Genomic DNA, 20115 nt, shown 5'->3' on the forward strand with positions numbered 1-20115 from the left:
CTCTCCAGGTGCTGATGCCATGTAAAAAAAGATATTAATGGCAGCATGCAGCAAGATTTTCTAAAACTTTTCATGGATTTTTTCTTTGAGAATATCCTTTAGGACATGAACCAGAAGAACAACCTTGTAATTTATATTAATTTATAAAAGTCCCAATACGTCCCACTTGGTTTTTGAAGGTGTTGTTAGCGAAAATTCACAAGCTACAAAAATCACATATTATTGAAATAATTCTCCTTCATGTAATGTGATCTTGGTCACGCTATTTTGTGAATTTCCAAAATTCAAAATCTTAGTCTTGTGTTGCTGTTTGTGATGCCATTTCCCCTTCCTTTCTTGGAATAACGCATAAAAACCTTAAACTAGTAAACAATTTAAGAATCCAAAGCCAAATCTTTCCTGTTTTAGCCCACTGTCACACTGTTATTACTAGTTAGTAGCTCATAATACTAAAAACAATGGTTTGCATAGAGTGGGAATATAGACAGACAACACCAGGAAGAATACGGATTCTCAACGGCTCTACTAAATCTCTGACCACTCCCTTTAAAAGGTAAAACCTTTCTTTAAGGCTAACGTCAGCAGAGACAAATGTTCATTGTTCCTTGGTGGCGTGCTTAAAATTTTGACACCCGAATCTTGCAATAATGAATTCCCACCTGTCTATAAAATCTACTTGGATTTCCTCTCCAGCTGCCCTCTAACCATTTCCTGGTTAGAACATTTGCTTCTTCTTCTTCCTGATCCTCTTACTTTCTGTCTGTACACAATGTACACAATGAACGGAAGAGGTGGTAATGGTGTCGGTTCTCAACCCATGGCTTGCGCCGCATGCAAACACATGAGGAGAAGATGTTACCCAGAATGCCTCTTCGCACCATACTTCCCGCCCGACCAGGCGGAGGAGTTCGACAACTTGCGGAGAGTATTCGGTGTGAGTAATGTGACCAAATTAGTGGCGGATCTCAATCCTCAAGAGAAGGAGATGGCAATGGTGACGATGAAGCTCGAAGCCAAAATAAGGAGAAATAACCCTGTACATGGTTGCGCGGGACTAATAAATGACCTCAAAATGGAGGTACAAAGATGCAGGGAAGAGATGCAAGCTATGAGGGAAAAGCTATTTCATTGCCAACAGATAGATCAAAAGATGGAGTTGCAAAAGCAACTACAGCAACAGCTGCAGTTGCAGCAGATGCTATTTTGTCGTTTTTCGTCAACGGCCCAACCGCCTTTTGGGGGTTTTCAATACCAAAATCCACCAATGATCAATCCAGTAAGGATGTTTTTTTCAATCTTTTTTGAAGACTTACTCATGGATTAGGGTTTGTGTGGTGTCAAGTGCTATATAGTTTTTATAGTTTTAATATTGATGTAATTTGTTTATTATGTTGAATATATAGTTAGATGAATCTTATACAATTGGAAATATGAGGAACTTCGATCCGGGGCACAGTTATCCCCCACCTTATCAAGGAGATCAGGAGCCCTTCAATCGAATGAATGGAAATAACCTTGGAGAATCTAGGTACCATCTGCTGGTCTAATCTTCCCCTTTGCAAGAAATAATTAATTTTCTCCGGAAAAATAATGGCTTATGCAATGTATTTTTGGGTTTTTATGCTAGGTAAGCTGGGGTTTGCCGAAGCCCGCTACAAGTTTATGAATTGATACAATATAAGTAGAACATATTTTCATCATCTTCCTCGTCATGCAGGGGCGATGCTACTTGAAAGGAAAGGGGGACAATTGCCCCCCTTAATTTTTTGGAAAAAAAAATACCTTTATTTTTTAATATTTTTTATACTTACCCCCTTTTTAAAAAAATATGCCTCCCTTTCCAATCATTCCTAAGATAGAAAATAAGTTTAAAATTTTAATTTTACCATCTTTATCTGCCTTCTTTGTGCAAAATTTACTATAATTTTTGCCCCCCTTTGCAAAATTTCATATAAAAAATTTTTCTATCTTAATTTTAAGATAGATAAAAAATTACTATAATTTTTGCCCCCCTTGTGCAAAATTTCTGGCATCGCCCCTGTCGTCATGTTATACTAGTGTTAAATTGGAAGATTAAGCTACCAATATCTAGCTAGCACAAAGTAGAATCAGGGTATTTGAATTTATTTCCTTTTTACATTCATCATTTATGAGACGTTCATTATGAGCTTTATTTCATTAATTACAGTGCACAAGGGGTGCTTCGAACAGCACAGCCAATTTCAGAAGAAGAACAGAGCAGTGGAGATGTGCTTACCCACACCAACGAAAATTACATGGAAACTGATGAAAGAAATGTACCCTCTATAGCTCATAGTTCGCCAGAATAAAACCAAAATTTCAAAAAGGAAACTCAAAGCCGGCTGTATATATTAGTTGGGTAAGAATTACAGTGATAAACTTTAGTTTATTGGGTGTTTAATTTTCTGTGCTAAATGTGATTGTATTTTCCTTTTCTCCAAAGTTTGATTGTCGAACACAATCAGTTTAAGAACCTCCAATATAATAAGGTAAAGAATAAGAATTGTGTGGTTTGTAATCATTGTGGACTCATTCTAGCTAGATTTAATTCCTTTATCAGACTTCGGTTAAGATCAAGAAATGAGATTTGATACAAAGTATGACCAGTATTACAGCTCTTGAACACCATTAAAGAATACATCCAATCGAGCAGGTACTATTGTTTTGTACAGGCTATCTATTTCTTCTCTTTGGTTTTCACTTGTCTGAATTTAATTTATTGAACACACTTTCCCACTTTATCAGCAATCTTCATTAGGGTATGGATCCAAAAATTTGAAATACGTAAGGAACACATATGTAGCATATCGAGCTCTTCTTGTATGTTCACTATAAGAAAAACCTTATAAACCGTCACTATTTATTTTGCCCTATTACTTTATTATAGCGACGGTTTATTTATCGTTACAACATTCATTGCTATATACATGCCATATATTGTGATGGAACTTTCCATCGATGTGTGTGTGTTTATATATATATATATAAAAGAAAAGGGTTGCTGCGCTCGAGCGCAGTTACAGGGGGGTGGGACCATTGGGGGGGTGGGGGTGGGGGGGGGGGGGGGGGTGATCCTAAGCATTCATTTGGAAGGCCCCATCATGGATGAGGGGCCTACAAAAAATCAGCTCCATTGGGTGTCCATTTGTGGGGCCAAAAATGGACAGATACTGTTTGTCCACAAATCTGTCCATTTTTTGCCCCACAAATGGACACCTTAAGGTGATCCAATGGAGCTAATTTTTGGTGGACACCCTACCCATGAAAGGGCCCATCAAATGAATGCTTTGGTTCCCACCCAAAATGTGGCCCCACCCTGTTTCTGTGCTCGAGAGCAGCAAATGCATGCTATATATATATATATATATATATATATATATATATATATATATATATATATATATATATATATATATATATATATATATATATATATATGAGAAAAGTGTTTCTGCGCACGTGCGCAGGGAGCTCCTTAAAAAGCCACTGATTGGTCGCTTTTTGTGGACCCCGCAGAGGTAGACCCGCCATACGAACCAATCGGCGGCCTTTTAAGCCATTTGTGCGCATGGAGCTCCCTGCGCACGTGCGCAGAAACACTTCTCTCTCTCTCTCTCTCTCTCTCTCTCTCTCATTGGGGGGGTGATCCAAACCATTCATTTGGAAGGCTCCATCATGGATGGGGGGTCTACCAAAAATCAGCTCCATTGGATCACCTTAGGGTGTCCATATGTGGGGCCAAAAAATGGAAAAATTTGTGGACAATATCTGTCTATTTTTTGCCCTACAAATGGACACCCTAAGGTAATCCATTGGAGCTGATTTTTTGTGGACACCCTATCCATGAAAGGGCCCATCAAATGAATGCTTTGGATCCCATAAAAAATGTGGCCTCACCCTCTTTCTGTGCTCGTGCGCAGATAAGCTCATCAGCGCTCGAGCGCAGAAACCATTTCCTCACACACACACACACACACACACACACACACACACACACACACACACACGCATATAAGTGCCCAAAAAATCAGCTCCATAGGATCATCCTAACCCTACGATTTGTGGCGGTAAAAATGGACATGTATAAACCTTCACAAATCTGTCCATTTTTTTGCCTCCACAGTTCAAAGGGCTAGGATGATCCTATGGAGCTGATTTTTTGGGCACACCCTATCTATGTGAGGGCCCATCAAATGAATGCTTTGGATCACCCAAACAATGTGGCCCCCACTGTATTTTAAGCTAGGGTGTAGATAACTTATCTAGGGTGTAGAAACTCTTTTCTCATAAATAATATATATATATATATATATATATATATATATATATATATATATATATATATATATATATATATATATAGAGAGAGAGAGAGAGAGAGAGAGAGAGAGAGAGAGAGAGAGAGGAAAGGGTTCCTGCTAACGTTAGCAGGTAAGCTTACCTGCTAACGTTAGCGTAAAACAAGGTGGGCCCACATTGTTGGGTGGATCCAAAGCATTCATTTGGAAGGTCCTTTCATGGATAGGGTGTCCACAAAAAATCAGCTCCATTGGATCATCTTAGGGTGTCCATTTGTGGGGTGAAAAAATGGGCAGATTAGTGGACAAACAGTATATGTCCATTTTCACCCCCACAAATGGACATCCTATGATGATCCAATGAAGCTGATTTTTGGTACACATCCCATCCATGATGGGGCCTTTCAAATGAATGCTTAGGATTAGCTCAACAATGTGGCCCACCCTTGTTTTACGCTAACATTAGCAGCTAAGCTAGCTGCTAACGTTAGCAGGAACCCTTTCCTCATATATGTATGTATGTATGTATGTATATGAGAAAAGAATTTCTACTCCACGGAGTAGATAATTACTCAGTGGGCTTAAAATACAGTGGGGGCCACATTGTTTGGGTGACCAAATAACTTATCTGGTCCGTCAACCAGAAATACAGTGGGGTCCCACATTGTTTGGGTGATGCAAATCATTCAATTGATGGGCCCTGACATAGATAGGGTGTGCCCAATAAATCATCTCCATAGGATCATCCCAATTGTGCGTGTTGTTTCCTTATTTATTTTTTCACTTGAATGGATCAGTTAAGGCATGTCAGAATTCCATGGATAGTTATTCATGAATGGCAATAAGTTTGGATGTAGGAAAGCAAATAAATGTGACAAGGTAAAACTCAAACATGTTCGTTTGGTTTAGGTTCGTAATCCCTCGCAATATTCGTCGCTATATACATTTTGTGACACCATAACATTTTGTCAATAAATATATATAACGATGGATTTTGTCTGTCGCCAATGAGTGTATTTCTTGCAGTGACAAAGAACACTTACCATGTATTCATACCTGCGTGGCTCATTTGTTTGTTCATATTATATCCATGCACTAGGTGTGGCACATATCATTTTCAAATTCTATATGTTCATAATGCCATTTATTTGGATTCCTTTGATTTCCAAACTAATGCAATAAAAATAGGGAAAGAATTGCAGCACTCCACTGTTTTTATAAGATGCGTGAAAGCATCTTGTCGTTTAGTATTTAGAGGACTTGTAAGAGCTTTTTGAGAACTGTAATATTCTTCTGACAACCCTTTAGATACTACATGACAAGATGCGTTGTGCATCTTATAAAACCATTGCAGCGTTGATATCATTTCCCTAAAAATAACATGTAGAATTTGATCGACCATATAAGTTATTTAAATCTCCACTGGTATTTATTACTCAGTAATTTTTTCTTACTGAGAATTTAAGAATAAAATTTTGGTTGATTTTCTTATATTGTTTGAGTTGGCGTCGTTTTTTGAAACATCCAAAAAAAAAAAAATACATGTCCAAGTATGGGGGTATATTTGTCCCAAGTTAAAATTAGATAAAGAGTCCAATTGAAGTAGGTCTTTTAATAAGAAACCCAATAGAAAAACAGTTTCCTAATCTAATTAGATTAGGATTTGGAGTGTTTTGATTTTTTTGCCTCTGTGAGATCATTGTATTTTTATTTTGAATTGGTTTTTCCTCTCTATAATTTTTAGGGGGACTTTCTCGGTCTTCCCTGTCATTTTAATTCAATTGAGTTACCATTTCAAAAAAAAAAAAAAATAGATTAGGATTTACAAAAATTAGAATTTGTGAGACTATTAAAGGAAATCTATAAATACACTTTAAGCCAAAATGTATAGAACTTTTAACCTAAGAGACAAAAATGTGGGAGCTTGGAATTTTGGAAGAGAAAAGAAAATTGTTTTTTCCCAGGAGGTATGTAAGTTTAATTAATTTTTGTTTCTTTGATCTTTAGATTCTCTTCTAAATTAGTAGTTATAGTTAAATAATTAAAGAAAAAAAAAAGATTTACTCTTGGATCATCATTAGATTGGGAGAAATCATGGATTTTCGTAAGACATGATGTTGGTTTATATTAATTTGCCTGAAATCTGGGTCCGAGCTCTGTTACGTTTTAAAAACGAAGGTCTTATCATCTGATTTAGGTTTTGATGTGTTCTATAAAATTATATATTTTTTAGTCTTTCTTCAATTGGATCTTGTTTCATAATTTTTGGATTTCAAATGATTATTTTATGAATATTATGGTACGGTGCATTTAATCTGCCTGAAATCTGGGTCCGAGCTCTGTCACGTTTTTAAAACGAAGGTCTTATGATCTGATTTAGGTTTTGATGTGTTCTGTGAAATTATAGATTTTTGAGTCTTCTTTGAAATGGAACTGGTTTCATAATATTTAGATTTCAGAGTAATATTATATGATTATTTTTCTATCAAGTGTCCAGTATGTCCAAAACCGTGTTTGAAAATCAGGCAACAACTTTTTGGCGGGAATAAATCTAAAAATTATATTCTAAAAGTTTACAAACCTTCTAAATTAGATATTAATTATATTATAGGTGATTTGGAAGATTGAACTTGAAGGTTTGCAAGGAAATTGGTAATTCAAACTGTTTGTACGTAATCTTGACCTTCTGTGAGGATGTTTTACTTCATGAAAATCTTGATTTACGAACCATGTTGGAAATCTGAAACTTTGTTTTAGAACCGATATAAATCTCGTTTATTCAAAAGGCATGTTTGGCTTGATAAAACTCATAAAAATTGGATCAAGTACTTAGTTTTCATTGCATGTGTTTCATTGTATCGAAATGTGCAAACTGAACTATGTGTTATGGTTGTTGGACTCATTATTGCTTATAAATCTCAGTTAGATATTATTGCGATATGATGATTGCTACCCATTGGTTGATTATTGTTTAATTCGAGTGGTTCATTTTACATTGATATTTGAGCCTTCCGAGTGGAAGCGCATTTTGGGAAAATTCCCTTTCATCTTTTGAGCCTTTCGAGTAGAAGTGCATATTAGGAGAGTTCCCTTTGATCTTTTGAGCCTTCCGAGTGGATGTGCATGTTGGGAGAGTTCCCATTGATACCTTTTGGCCTTCCGAGTGGGAGGGCATTCCATTGGGAGAGCTCCCATTGATACCTAGCTATAGCTAGAAGAATAAAGATTGTTTCATGTTTTGTACCATGGAAAAATTTGTTAATTGTTAATTAATTATCTTTTGTATCTCTTGTATGATTATACCATGGTACATCACATGTTCTATACGTAACAAGTAGTATTCTTACATTTTGGTGGCTGTAATTTATTTGGGAAGTACTTGATCCGATCTTGCATAAAATCCTTGAATTATGTATTGAGTGTAATAACTCATTCCAAGCAATCTTTTACTTTTGCAGATGTCGGAGAATAGCTTTTGGATAGTGGGAATGCGGGCGTGAGGAAAGGAATAGATCGTATCAGACAGTTTAGATTTCACAATTCGGTAGTTGCTTAGGAATTTATTTTATTAGTAGACTTTTGCGTATGCAGGTGGTAGGGATTTATTTTATCATTATGGAACGTGAGCATTTTGACTCATGAGTTGATTATTATGGATATTTATGGATTTGTTTTGGGTATTCAATTTATTTTCTGCTAGTTGCTCTGAAAATGAAATGTGATTATCTGTCAGTTTGGCCTTGCACGCCCAATTTGTTGAATGTTTTTGGGGGCATGTGGCACTGTTACAGGTACCCCTGCTTGGGGCGTGACATTTTTTTTTCCACATGAGTGGACTGTTGGGGCCAATCCTAGTTAGACTAGGAGTCTACTCTCTCTTGATAGTTTTCTTGTTTGAAATTTCTCTTAGGTTTCCTGATTGGACTACAAGAGATAGAGAGTCAGAGAGACTTGGGTTTTAACCTATTATATAATATAAGGTAATGTTATACATTTTGGGTGGTGTGGTCGTGGGATGAGATAGTGTCTCTTGTGGAAATAACAAGAGAGGGACTGTAGTAAGATGGTTTCGGGAGATTATGGGAAAGGGTTTCATGTAATTTGATCTTGTTTTAGATCAAGGTGAAACTCTTGTAATCTTTCATTCTTGGTCATTGTGGATTTCTTATGGACATAGGCACAATCGTTGAACCACGCAAAGCTCTCTTTTTATCTTTGTTCTTGTTGTTACCTTCTTTATTTTTTCACGTGATCAGATCAATTTAGTCATGTCGGCTTTCCATAGCTTGGTATGCATGAATGCCAATAAATGATCGGGGATACCAGAAAGCTAATTAATATGACAATGTAAGACTCAACCATGTTCATTTGGTTTGGGTTAGCTTTCAAACCGAAACAAACCATACTACAAAACGTATGAAACATTGGCGGTTTGCAGAATGGACTTGTTCGGAACAAATTAAACAGGTGTTCCTTGTTATTGAATATCCTTCTCCTTGAATAACTCAAGAAGTGGCAATAATATCAGCACTTAAATTTAAATTTCTTTTGTGAAGATTATATATGTTAAGTTTGAAATTGTACACACTTAGATCTCCCTCTTTACAAACTTGATTTTTTAGATTCTAGGGACAATATTCTCTTGAAAGTTGAAACATCTCTACATTTTTTATCAGAGATGTAGTATGCTTGGTATTACGTACAGCCTCAACTCTGATATGAAATATAATGATAGTTGATCCCATTAATCATTCTCTTATTATTTTGCCCAAAAGATTTAACTATCTAGGAAATTTTCATTACAAGAGATACATTGATTGGCGACAGAAAAAATCCTTCGCCGAAATTGTGAAATCCATCGCTATAAATATTTAGTGACGGAACAAAATTCGTCGCAATATCTAGTGTCGCTAAATGTCTTTGGCAACAGATTTCACTTTAAGTGGCTTTTCTTGTAGTGATTCGATCATAGTAATAACTCAATGAACTGCTCATAGAAAATTTCAAGCACTAGAATAGAGCTTGTTCTATGAAGTGAAATCATGTTCAGTATACATTTAAGGTCCAAATGTAGTTCATCAAACTATTATTGAAATTAAATGAAATTAGAGAAGGTGGAACTTCAAGAAATTGTTGCAAATAAGACACTTGTTTGGTTTGGCTCATGGTTACTGGAAACTTCCTAGTTGTATGGGAAGCTCGCTTCCCTGGTTTGCTGTGGAAGGTGAGTTTTTCTCGCTTCCCAAATTTAAGGGAGGCGTGCTTCCTAGACACTTCCTAAGTGTTTCCTCTTAATTAAGAGTACTCTTCCTATTTAGGTGATTATTTGTTTTTAAAAGAATATTTCCCCTTTTTATAGTGATGAAGGGGATCATATTTAAAAAAGATTGCATTTAAAACTTAAAAACTCATCTTGTTTCAAATGAAATTATGTGGATCTTTTTTCAAAAACTTAATATTAAATATATATGAATAATACATGTGAAATTGTAAATTCCTAAAAGTTGTAATTTCGATTAGTAGTGAAGTCTCCATTTGTTCTTGTAACCGTTCCTTCAATAAGACTTACTACTCTTCATGTTGACTTTCAATGTAAGTTTCCTACACATTTTCTCTTTATTTTCTTTATTGTCTTTAAAAATTTTCGCTTCCCACATTTTCTATTTTCTAAATCTCTCACTTCTTGTTTTTGCTTCCTGCATTGATTCTCGCACTCACTTCCCACTATCACGTCTATGGTTTAGCTTTCATATTGGAACCAATATACATGATTTTCTATTTAGATTCCTCATATCCTTCTCTTAAATATTATATAGAAACCCTCTTCCATTTGCTCAATGTTAATGAAAATTATTCTTACAACAAAACTGGGGTAAAAGCAAAAGTGACAGAAGAAAGCATCGGATTAATTAAATGAACAAGACAAAATCTGATAAAAGGTGAGCCTATGTGGCTGTTCTTTCCTGCAAAAGTGAGCCGTGAAATGGCTTTCCCTGAAATTACCTAGCAAATCCCTGGAAAAATATTTTCATGGCTATCGTGTGCCATTGTGTTCTTAGCTTAATTAGTTCTATATAGCTTCTTCTACTACTATTACTATTATTGCTATTATTTGTACAATAGTTGCTAGAGTCAAAAGCGAATGCAAGAAGTGATTCGGGAACCAAAAACAGCCTAAGACTTTCAAAAGAGAAAATCAATAAGCCGAAAAGCGCGCACAAGAGAGCGATGATGAAAGCAAGAGGAAGCAGATGGACATTATTATACGAAGTGAACATGAGGCATGTAGAAAACATCATTGAATTTGCAAAAGATAGAGTCTACGAAGAGAGTTACAATAATTTTATAGGGGAAGGGTTAATGTAAGTTAGGGTTACAAGTTAAAGAGAACTCAGTCTTAGGGATTTATAGTCTTACAACTATGAATTTTTAGTTTAATATTAATTTCTATTTTAAAATTATCTTTAGAATTTAGCATAGTTTTTGAAGAAATTTTTTCGTAATTTTATTTCAAACTTAAAAAAATGATTCCTTTACATACGAGTGTTATTCAGTGAATGAACTCAAATTTTAAATCATTCGCTTGCTTCAACTAGTCTTGTGAGGTCCCTCGGGTGAGGGACCGAACTGATTTCTACTATTAGTCTCATCCGTTCTCTTAAAAAGAGTATTTGGATTACTGGAATCAAAATGGAAATCAGCATTCTATTCCGACTCTATGCGATTCGGACATTTGGTTCAAATAAATAAACGACATAGGGGCGGAATTAAAACCAAAGGTAATATATAGGGAAATTTATGATGCCATCTATTTCTCTCCTAATAGCAGGTATTATGATTCCAACAAAATCAGAATAAGAATGTCGATTCTGATTCCTGATTCCTGATTCTGGCAATACAAATGCGCCTAAAGAGTTAACGTATGGCTGCACTGCAACGGAGTTCCGACAAGACGGAGCTTAAACCATTTCTTCAAGAACACTTCTTTGGGATTGCCAAAAGGAGTAAAGAACTCCTTCAAAATAAGTAGAAATCTTAATTAAGAGGAATCACAATCTAAAAGAACTTTTGATAATGTTGGAAGCGAGAAAATTTAGCTTCTGAAGCGAGCTTTCAACCCTTCTCAGGTCTTCCGATGACTAGAGTTTCTACTACTAATAATACTATCGATGGTAACTACTAACATACTATTACCATTGATACTAATTTACTATAGGCACTTGATTTCTTCCTAATCAAAGGTCTTTGTTTTATTGCCACTTGATATCTTCATTATCAAGGTCATTATTTTCTTATTTATTCTACTCATATTAAAAAAAATAAGTATTGTAAACAATACTTCCACTATTACCATTATTATTATTATTATTATTATTAGTATTTATTTATTTTTATTGCCGCTGAAATCTGACCTAATGTTGGATGGGGTCCAACTGGAAGCACTCCTGGGGAGATGACCTACGCTCACGAACAAATAGTCAGTAAACCACTTGGAGTTTGGACTCCGGGGAAGCTCTCCAATGCTTAAGTCAAAACCGACACAGTGATATGAGCTCTCTTGTGAGAACTCTAGAATTGACTGATTTTTATATATACGTTGGAGATTGTGTCTCTATTTATAGGAAGGATTAGAGTCCTTACTTGCCAAAAATTGGTTAGGTGTCCACTGTGTGTCTGTCTCCTATTGGTTCCACGTGTCTACTCCCCAGACTCCGCAATAGTGGGAGCCTCGTGCTTGGCCGCCCTTTTTTTTTATTATTCCTATGTTTATATAATAGTTTAGTATTATTTAATGCACATTATGACATCTATAGGTTTTCCTTTGCATCCTTTTTTTTTATGATGACATAGATATTGCCTCGTGCACTGGGCCGCCCTTATAGATATTGCCGCCCCAAGTTTTAGGGCGGGACTATTCCCTACGGATGCGCGCAATCACCCGTAAACCACGGGCGCATCGGGGGATTTGAACTCGCATCAATGGGGAGCATCCAGCTACACTGATGAGGGTGTGAACCTGATTAGGAAAAAGATAGTCCGTGGAGTTACTAGAACATCCATATTTAGCAACCCATATCCTGATCCTCTTAGATTTTTTTGGATTCAGCCATATCAATGTCAGGCTAAGGAGAAATGCACGCCATGTAAAAGGAGATATTAATGGCAAAGCACGCAGCAAGATTTTGTCAAAATTTCATAGATTTTTTCTCGGTGAATTTTCCTCAGAAGTTAGAACCAGAAGAAGACCCTTGTGATGTTATTAATTATTAGTTAGTCGCTCATGATACTAAATACAGTGGTTTGCATGGAGTGAGATTATAGACAGATAATGCCAGGAAGAAGACGGATTCTTAACGGCTCTACACAATCTCTCACCTCCTTTTCTTCTCTCTCACTCTCTTAAAAAGGAAAAACTTGTCTTTAGGGCTAACCTCAGCAGAGACAAATGTTCATTGTATGTTGTGGGCGTGACTAAAATTTTGATACCCAAATCTTGCAATAATGAATACCCACCTCCTCACCTCCCTCTATAAATTGTGCTTACATTTCCATTTGCTAGTCAGAACATTTGCTTATTCTTCTTCTTATTCATATTCTGTAGACCTCTTTAGGTTAAAATGGTGAACACAACAGGTACTGATGGTGGTTCTCAACGCCCAGCTTGCGCCGCCTGTAGGCACACGAGGAAAAAATGTTACCCAGATTGCCTCTTTGCGCCTCACTTCCCGGCCGACCAGCCGCAGGACTTCGAGAACGTTCGGAGACTATTCGGGGTGAGTAATGTGCACAGGTTAGTGGCCGGTCTCAATCCGATTCAGAAGGCCAAAGCAATGGAGACGATTAAGATGGAGGCGGAATTAAGGAGTAGGGACCCAGTGTGGGGTTCTTTGGGCATAGTAGCCAACCTCAACGGGGAGATACTAAGGTACCAGAGAGAGCTCCATGCTGTGAGGCAACAAATTTTTAATTGCCAACAGATAGAGCAAAAGATACAGTTCCATAAACAGCTACAACAAGAGCTGGAATGGCAGCAGCAGCAACAGTTGCGACAGTTCTTTGGTTTGTCCCAGCCGGTCCCGCCTCCTCTTCGGAATTTTCAGTATCGAAATCAACTCAGAATCAACCCACCAAGGAGGGTACTTTTCCAACTTTTTCATGAATTAGGATTTGTGTGGATGTAGTTTAAATACTGATCTAATATGCTTCGTATGTTGAATAGGTAAATGAAGCGCATGTTATTGGGAGCACAAGGAACTTAAATCCGGGGTGCAGTTATCCCCCACTGGCTATGCAAGGGAACCCGGAACCCTTATATCGAATGACTGATGTATACCTCCGTAAAAAACATTTCATGAATACAAATCATATTGGAGAGTCTAGGTACAATCTGTTGATCTAATCTTCTCTGTAGAAATAATTAATTTTATCCTGCAAAATATAGCTCATGAAATGTATTTTTGGGTTTTTTTTTTGGGTAGGTGAATTGCGGTTTGGCGATGCCCACAACAAAATTTATTAATAGATACCATATAAATAGAACATATCATCATCATCTTTCTCTTCATGTGTTTCTAGTGTTAAAGAGAAAGAATCTATGGGAAGAACTTGTGGTGTGATGGCTTTCTTTCTGATGCAAAAAGAAAATTAACAAAATCTAGCACAAAGTAGAATTGGGGTATTTGAATTTCAGGGAAAAGATGGGTACAGCGCGTAGCGTGATGCAGGGTAATTTTTTTTAAAATTTGGCACGTAAGATTTTAAAGTAAAAATCATTTACATTATGAGCAATGATAGATGCAAGGGAGCCCTTGCATAAAGAGCCGGAAAAGGGCCCTCGATTGGTTCCACATCATTAATTGTAACCGAATTTACTTTTTCAATTGATTTGAAACGGTTACAATTAATGATGTGTAACCAATCGAGGGCCCTTTTCCCGCTCTTTATGCAAGGGCTCCCTTGCATCTATCATTCCTCTTAAATTATTTATTTCAGAAATACAGCGACGGATTTCATTAAATCGTTGGTATAGATATAAAAATAGCGGCGGTTCTCTTAAAACCATCGCAAAAATCTTAAAAACAGATACGTTTTGAAAAGCTGTCGTTATATATCATTTATAGCCACCGAAAATTTTCCATCGCTATTAAGTGCTCTTTCTTACCTTCTTCATGAAATTTTTCTAAAGGATTCATTAGCCGACCCTAACTAGTTTGGGACAACAGCTTAGTTGAGTTGAGTTGAGTATTGAGTGCTTTTTCTTGTAGTGTTATCAATTTATGAGACATTCACTATGCTCTTTCTTTCCTTGATAACAGTGGACAGGCGGCCCTTCGAGCAGTACAACCAGTTTCTGATGCAGAAATGGGTAATGCAGATGAAGAATCTACACACACCAATGAAGATCACGAGGAAACTGATGAAGAATCTGTAGCCTCTGTACCCTATAGTTCCCCAAAATAAAGCCAAAAGTTTAAAAAGGAAGAATTGCAGTGATTAGCTATAGTTTATTGTGTGTTTAAGTTTCTGTCCTAAATGTGTATTTTTCTTTCCTTCTAAGTTTGCTTGTCAAGCAGACAAGAATATGAATTGTGTGGTTTGTAATAATGTTGAACTCATTTTAGCTAGATTTAATACCTTTCTTAGCCTTTCTGCAAATATCAAAGAATGAGATTTGATACAAATTAGATGAATACATCCAATCAAGCAGGTATGGCGTATCCATTTCTTCTCTATGGTTTTCACTCTTCTAAATTTAATTTCTTGACAACACTCACTCAATTTATTAGCATGCCCCATTAGGGCGTGGATTTAAAATTTTCTAATATGGAATCAACGCTTATGTAGCAAGTACTTTTAGTATATCGAGCTCTTCTTATATGTTCACAACAAGAAAACCCCTTATAATATTGTTCCGTCGCTATATATTGTGATGGATAACCTTCCGTTCCTACACACATGATAAAGTATAAAAAAAATTAAATAACACCTTCTCCAACGGCGTAATCTTTTGGAGTAATCGGTAGTTTGTCATGGTTTGGGTTCAGAACTCATTGATATTAAGAATTCACATCTAATGGCAGAACGAAAAGAGGGGCCACATGTTCCATGTGTAGGCAAACCTTAAAAAGAAGGGCCACACGTGGCCTTCTCCAACGGCTTAAGCTTTTAGAGTAATTGGTTGTTTGACAATATATATATATATATATATATATAGAGAGAGAGAGAGAGAGAGAGAGAGAGATTTCTTCGTCGTCAATTAATGCATTTCTTGCAGTGGCAATGAACACTAGCGAAGTATTCATACCTGGTTCATTTGTTTACTCACATTTGATCCATGCTTTTCAAATTCAGTATATTCATAATGTCATTTATTTGGGCGCCTTTGATTCCCATACTATTGCAATACAAATGATAGGTGGAAATTGATATACAATATGCGTAATTTAAATAGGGAAATGATAAATCCGCACCCCCTGTAGGATAATCTGCACACCTTTAAAGGAGGGTATGTGGCAGACTTCAGTGCTTTTTGACGTTAAATGGGTGCGAATTATCCTACAGGGGGTGCGAATTTATCATCTCTCTTTAAATATCCAGTGATATTTATTGCGTATTAACTTTTTGTCCTATTCAGAATTTGAGACTCCATATTGAATTGCAAATACATCAATGATAGAATCATTTCTGATTGGACCAAATAATGGAATGGTCCTCCAATAGATATGAAAGAAGATGGGCAAGAAATAAAATAGGTAAATTTTGTTAAAGTTTTTGATATCGTTGGAATTTCTAAAACTATTGTAATTAACCATTTTTAGCAAATAATTATATTAGGCTTCAAAACCATCTGTATATAAGATTATATACAAATAAAATTTAGAGGTATCCAATAAGACCCTTAGAGTATTTATCACAAAAGAAGGGAGATTAATTAATTTAAAAAGTGCATAATACCTTATGCTTTTTCGCTTTATCGTCTGCATCGCTGGTGGCAATATACGCAAAAAATTAGCAATCTAGTTGCAACAAGACATTTCCAATGTATTAGATATGGCTAGAAAATTATCTAATTAATAAGCGCATTTTTTAGGTAAATAAAATGAATACTTTGGATTGAGTACATGTATGAGCATGAGAACATGTTGATAAGTGGTTTATTGTCTGAGTTTTAAATTTTAGTTTTTTAAATCCTAACGATCATGTGTATTTTTTAGTCTAATTCTCACCTCCCACATAAGGATTTGAGAAGCATTTTGAAAGGTGTTCTACCTTACAAACAAAGACAGTTCCAGATGTTGGGTCAGATTGAATTGATGGATTATGGAAGATTTGCAATAAAAACATATGAAAGAACCAGGGATATACACATTTGCTAGGCAATTTTGTGGAAAGCCATTGTGTACCGGCTCACTTTTGCATGAGACAACCACCCGGGCTCACTTTTTAGCAGATGTTGTCTTATTAACAGCTTTCCGCAAAATTGCCTAGCAAATTATCACAAAACTAACAAGAAAGAATGAGGGTTGCTAGCAAAACGGGATCCCGTGCTGAAAAAAAGCACAGGATCTTTTATAGTTACACCTGAGAATAGAACAAAATCAGTGGTGGGGGGCAACTCCACATTAAGATTGGGAAATCAATCAGCCATACTTATCCCGTCTTTATTTCCTGAAAGGGATCCCATTTTAGGCCTCAGCTTCTCTACACTACAAATGACTATATATAGACACAAATCACTCCTAAAATAGCTATTAAACAAATAATCGTAGTTCCCATGAGTCTTTTAGGTTAATCCAAACAACTTCATAGTAATCTCCAGGAGTCTTGAATTATATAGCCTAACATAGAACCCTAGAAAACAAACATGGACTATTACCCAGGAACACCACAATGACTATTCACTTATCAACGCACAATGAGTATTCACTTATCAAGGACCATTGATTTTGATTACCAAGTTGCAACACCATAGCCCTCAAGTGAGCCCATAAATTTGATCATTTTTTTAATAGCCCCATAAATTTGATCGGTACCCTTTATTTATTTAATTTTCAATTTTATGGCTTGTTTAATTAATGAGGAAATAAGAAATAACAAAAAAATAAGAAGGCATGTTCTAAAACAGTCTTAATTGTATTTATTCTAAGAGAGATAAGAAATAATTTTCAATTCATTACCCAACCAAAACCAAAATCTCTAATTGGGTAAGAAACAGTATCCATACAAATGCACAGGTGACAATTGGCGTTGCGTTCCACATTGCCGACCTGTTTATCTTACCTTAGCATTTTTCACCAAAGCTTGAAGAAATCCAACGAGTTTGGAGAATTTCCAAACAGTGCCAAATAGAAGAAGCTCAATTAGCTTCGTGAACATCGACAGGTTTGAAAGCTCCATGGAATGTGCACAAGACAAACCAACAAAACAAAACATTTGGTTGGTTACACATTCCCTTAGGATATATACTACAAGTAGTTAGAATCTGTGATTCATAGTCCCAACTTGTTGAGAGGGGATGGCCTTAGCAAATTGGCTATGCACTAACAACACAAAGAACATGGTGGTCAAGATTGTTCATCCAGGTGGCCGGATCGAGCTGCACGATAGGCCGGTACTCGCGGCTGAAATCATGATACAAAACCCTAGATGTTGTGTCACATACCCACATGTGTTCCGCCATCCGTGGGCCATCGTCCCTCCCGATACCACGCTAATGCTAGGCCAGAAGTTCTATGTTGTTCCCATGAGCACCCTTCGAAAGCTTCAACGCCTCTCAGTGAGACGCAATCCTTTGCCTCTACGACAAATGTATGCTAACCCGACTCCCAATTACCAACCAATTCCGTGCGAAGATGAAGAAAATATGGACTCGCCGTGTTGGTACTTCTCAATCAAGAACAAAGGTGCTAATGGATCAAATTCGGAGGACAGTTGCTTCATGTGTTTGCTTCCAGGAAACAAGCTCAAAGGCGAACTGGATTCGGCCTGCAATGTAGATGAGTCTTCTCAGTCAAAGGGACTCAGTAAGAAAAGAAGCAAAGGAAAGGAAAATAGGGGTGTGAAAGGATCTCCCAAACGGCAGATGAAGAATAACTTTCAGACATATATTGATCATTGGCAACCTAGTCTTCAGAGCATCAAAGAAGAGAGTCCTTGTTGATTAAATTACTTATATATGTTTACTATTTTGCTAGGGAAATAATATTGGCAGCCCATCTTGTTTTAATAATGGCACTTCTTTCTTTATTCTAGACTTCATTAATTGGCTACTTGAGGATGCTACAACAACGAAAATTCAAATTTAAGAGAGAAGTGCGATATATCAAAGCAAAGGGGGTGCAGATATCATCTCCCTTAATTCACTTATCAAATACAGGCGTCCTTTATGTACATAATCTTTGCTTTTGTATATGTAAGAATGGATGATCCAATTTTCATCCATGGCTTTTTTATCAAGTGCTTTATCCTTTCTTTCTTCATTTTCTTTTTTCTTCCAATCAGCAAGGCCCTGTTTGTTTTGGATTAATTTTGAGTGCAATAATTTGTTTTGGACTTGCAATCTGCTGATCAAAATCCAAAAGAAAGAGGACCTAAGTACTAATTCCAGTAAGATGGTCTAACATAAATGATAAACCCTGTTTGATTTACAAAGGAGTTTGCCTAATCACGTTTTGCTAAGCATGCTCCTGCCTAGTAACTATCTATATAGCCAATAAGTTCAATTTTACCAACAGGGATGTATTGTTTTCATGACCCAACATTCCTTTGATACATTGAAGTATCCTTTTACATGCAATGAAGTGAGTAGCACTGGGTGTTGAGAAATCCACCAGAAAAAATCCAATCAACCGTGAACAAATGAACGGAAAATAGAAATAAAGAAAACGACAAGATGGACATCAAGATTTTACGTGATTCCGCCAAGATGCCTACATCCACGGGTAAAAATGGGTTCCACTATGAGAGGACAAAATAGAAGAATTACAACAGTTATGCAACCATTTATCATCATAATGAGCCCAAATCTCCTTTTCCTACTCACTTAACCAGCTGTTAAAATTCTCAAAAAGTAGTCAGCAACCTTTGACAGCCTGTCAAAGCATATGGTACAAGTTGAGTTCGTGCCTATTATCAAAACGTTGTTATATGCCACTATCGGTTATATAAATGGTTAAGGAGGCTAGTCCACCACAAAGGCTAGTCCGAGCTCTCTGAAGGCAATGCCAACGGATTGCTACAACATAGTAATCACCCAATCCCCTAGGCATACGAACCTGATATATAGTAGATATAGAGGACCAATTGTTCACCACTAATTTTTAGGTATGTCACCCTCTTGTACTTTTATTCATCAATAAAATTCCAGGCGAGCCCAGGTTCCTAGATAAACTCCGGGTAAAAAAAAAAACAATAGGACCGATTGTCCACCTTTTCTCCATCCGAACTACAAAAATAGGGTGTAGATTAAGTGCCTATCAAAAGTTCAACTGGTATAGCTGTATCTTGGCCCTGTGTGAGCCAAATAGGGAACAGGTACAACATGAGAAAGAGGAGAAGGAAACCGTTTGTGGTGGGAATTGGACTCCACAAGCCATCTAAAGACAACAGGAGAATCAGAAACGTAGAGGCCACTTATACTGGCGCTACCATGCTTTGATAATTGCACTAACTCATCATGTATTTTATTGTTTAAAGAGCTGTTAAAGGCTATTACAATCTCCAAAATGCTCTCAAAAGCCAATTAAAAAAGAAAAGAAAAGGCAAGGTGGGTTAGAAGTACAATTATCACAACTTG

The 20115-nt window shown here is 36.5% G+C and overlaps 1 protein-coding gene across 2 annotated transcripts; it reads left to right on the top strand.

Moving 5' to 3' along the window:
* Positions 1–719: 719 nt before the first annotated feature.
* On the top strand, positions 720–7986 carry LOC143892577 (uncharacterized). 2 transcript variants are annotated; one of them, XR_013255553.1, is made up of 4 exons: positions 720–1276; positions 1404–1528; positions 2189–2380; positions 7778–7986. XR_013255553.1 is itself a non-coding variant. In XM_077397301.1 (3 exons), exons 1-3 carry the CDS (start codon positions 770–772, stop codon positions 2328–2330), a joined length of 774 nt encoding a protein of 257 aa, XP_077253416.1. In that variant the 5' UTR covers positions 720–769; the 3' UTR covers positions 2331–2491. The 2 variants fall into 2 exon arrangements, 1 of the variants encoding a protein (XP_077253416.1); XM_077397301.1 differs by lacking the exon at positions 7778–7986 and having other exon boundaries at positions 2189–2491.
* Positions 7987–20115: the final 12129 nt, after the last annotated feature.

Source organism: Tasmannia lanceolata, unplaced genomic scaffold (assembly GCF_043159265.1).
Source record: "Tasmannia lanceolata isolate RefF3 unplaced genomic scaffold, GAP_Taslan_0.1 ptg000015l, whole genome shotgun sequence".
In the NCBI taxonomy this organism is placed as follows: domain Eukaryota; kingdom Viridiplantae; phylum Streptophyta; class Magnoliopsida; order Canellales; family Winteraceae; genus Tasmannia; species Tasmannia lanceolata.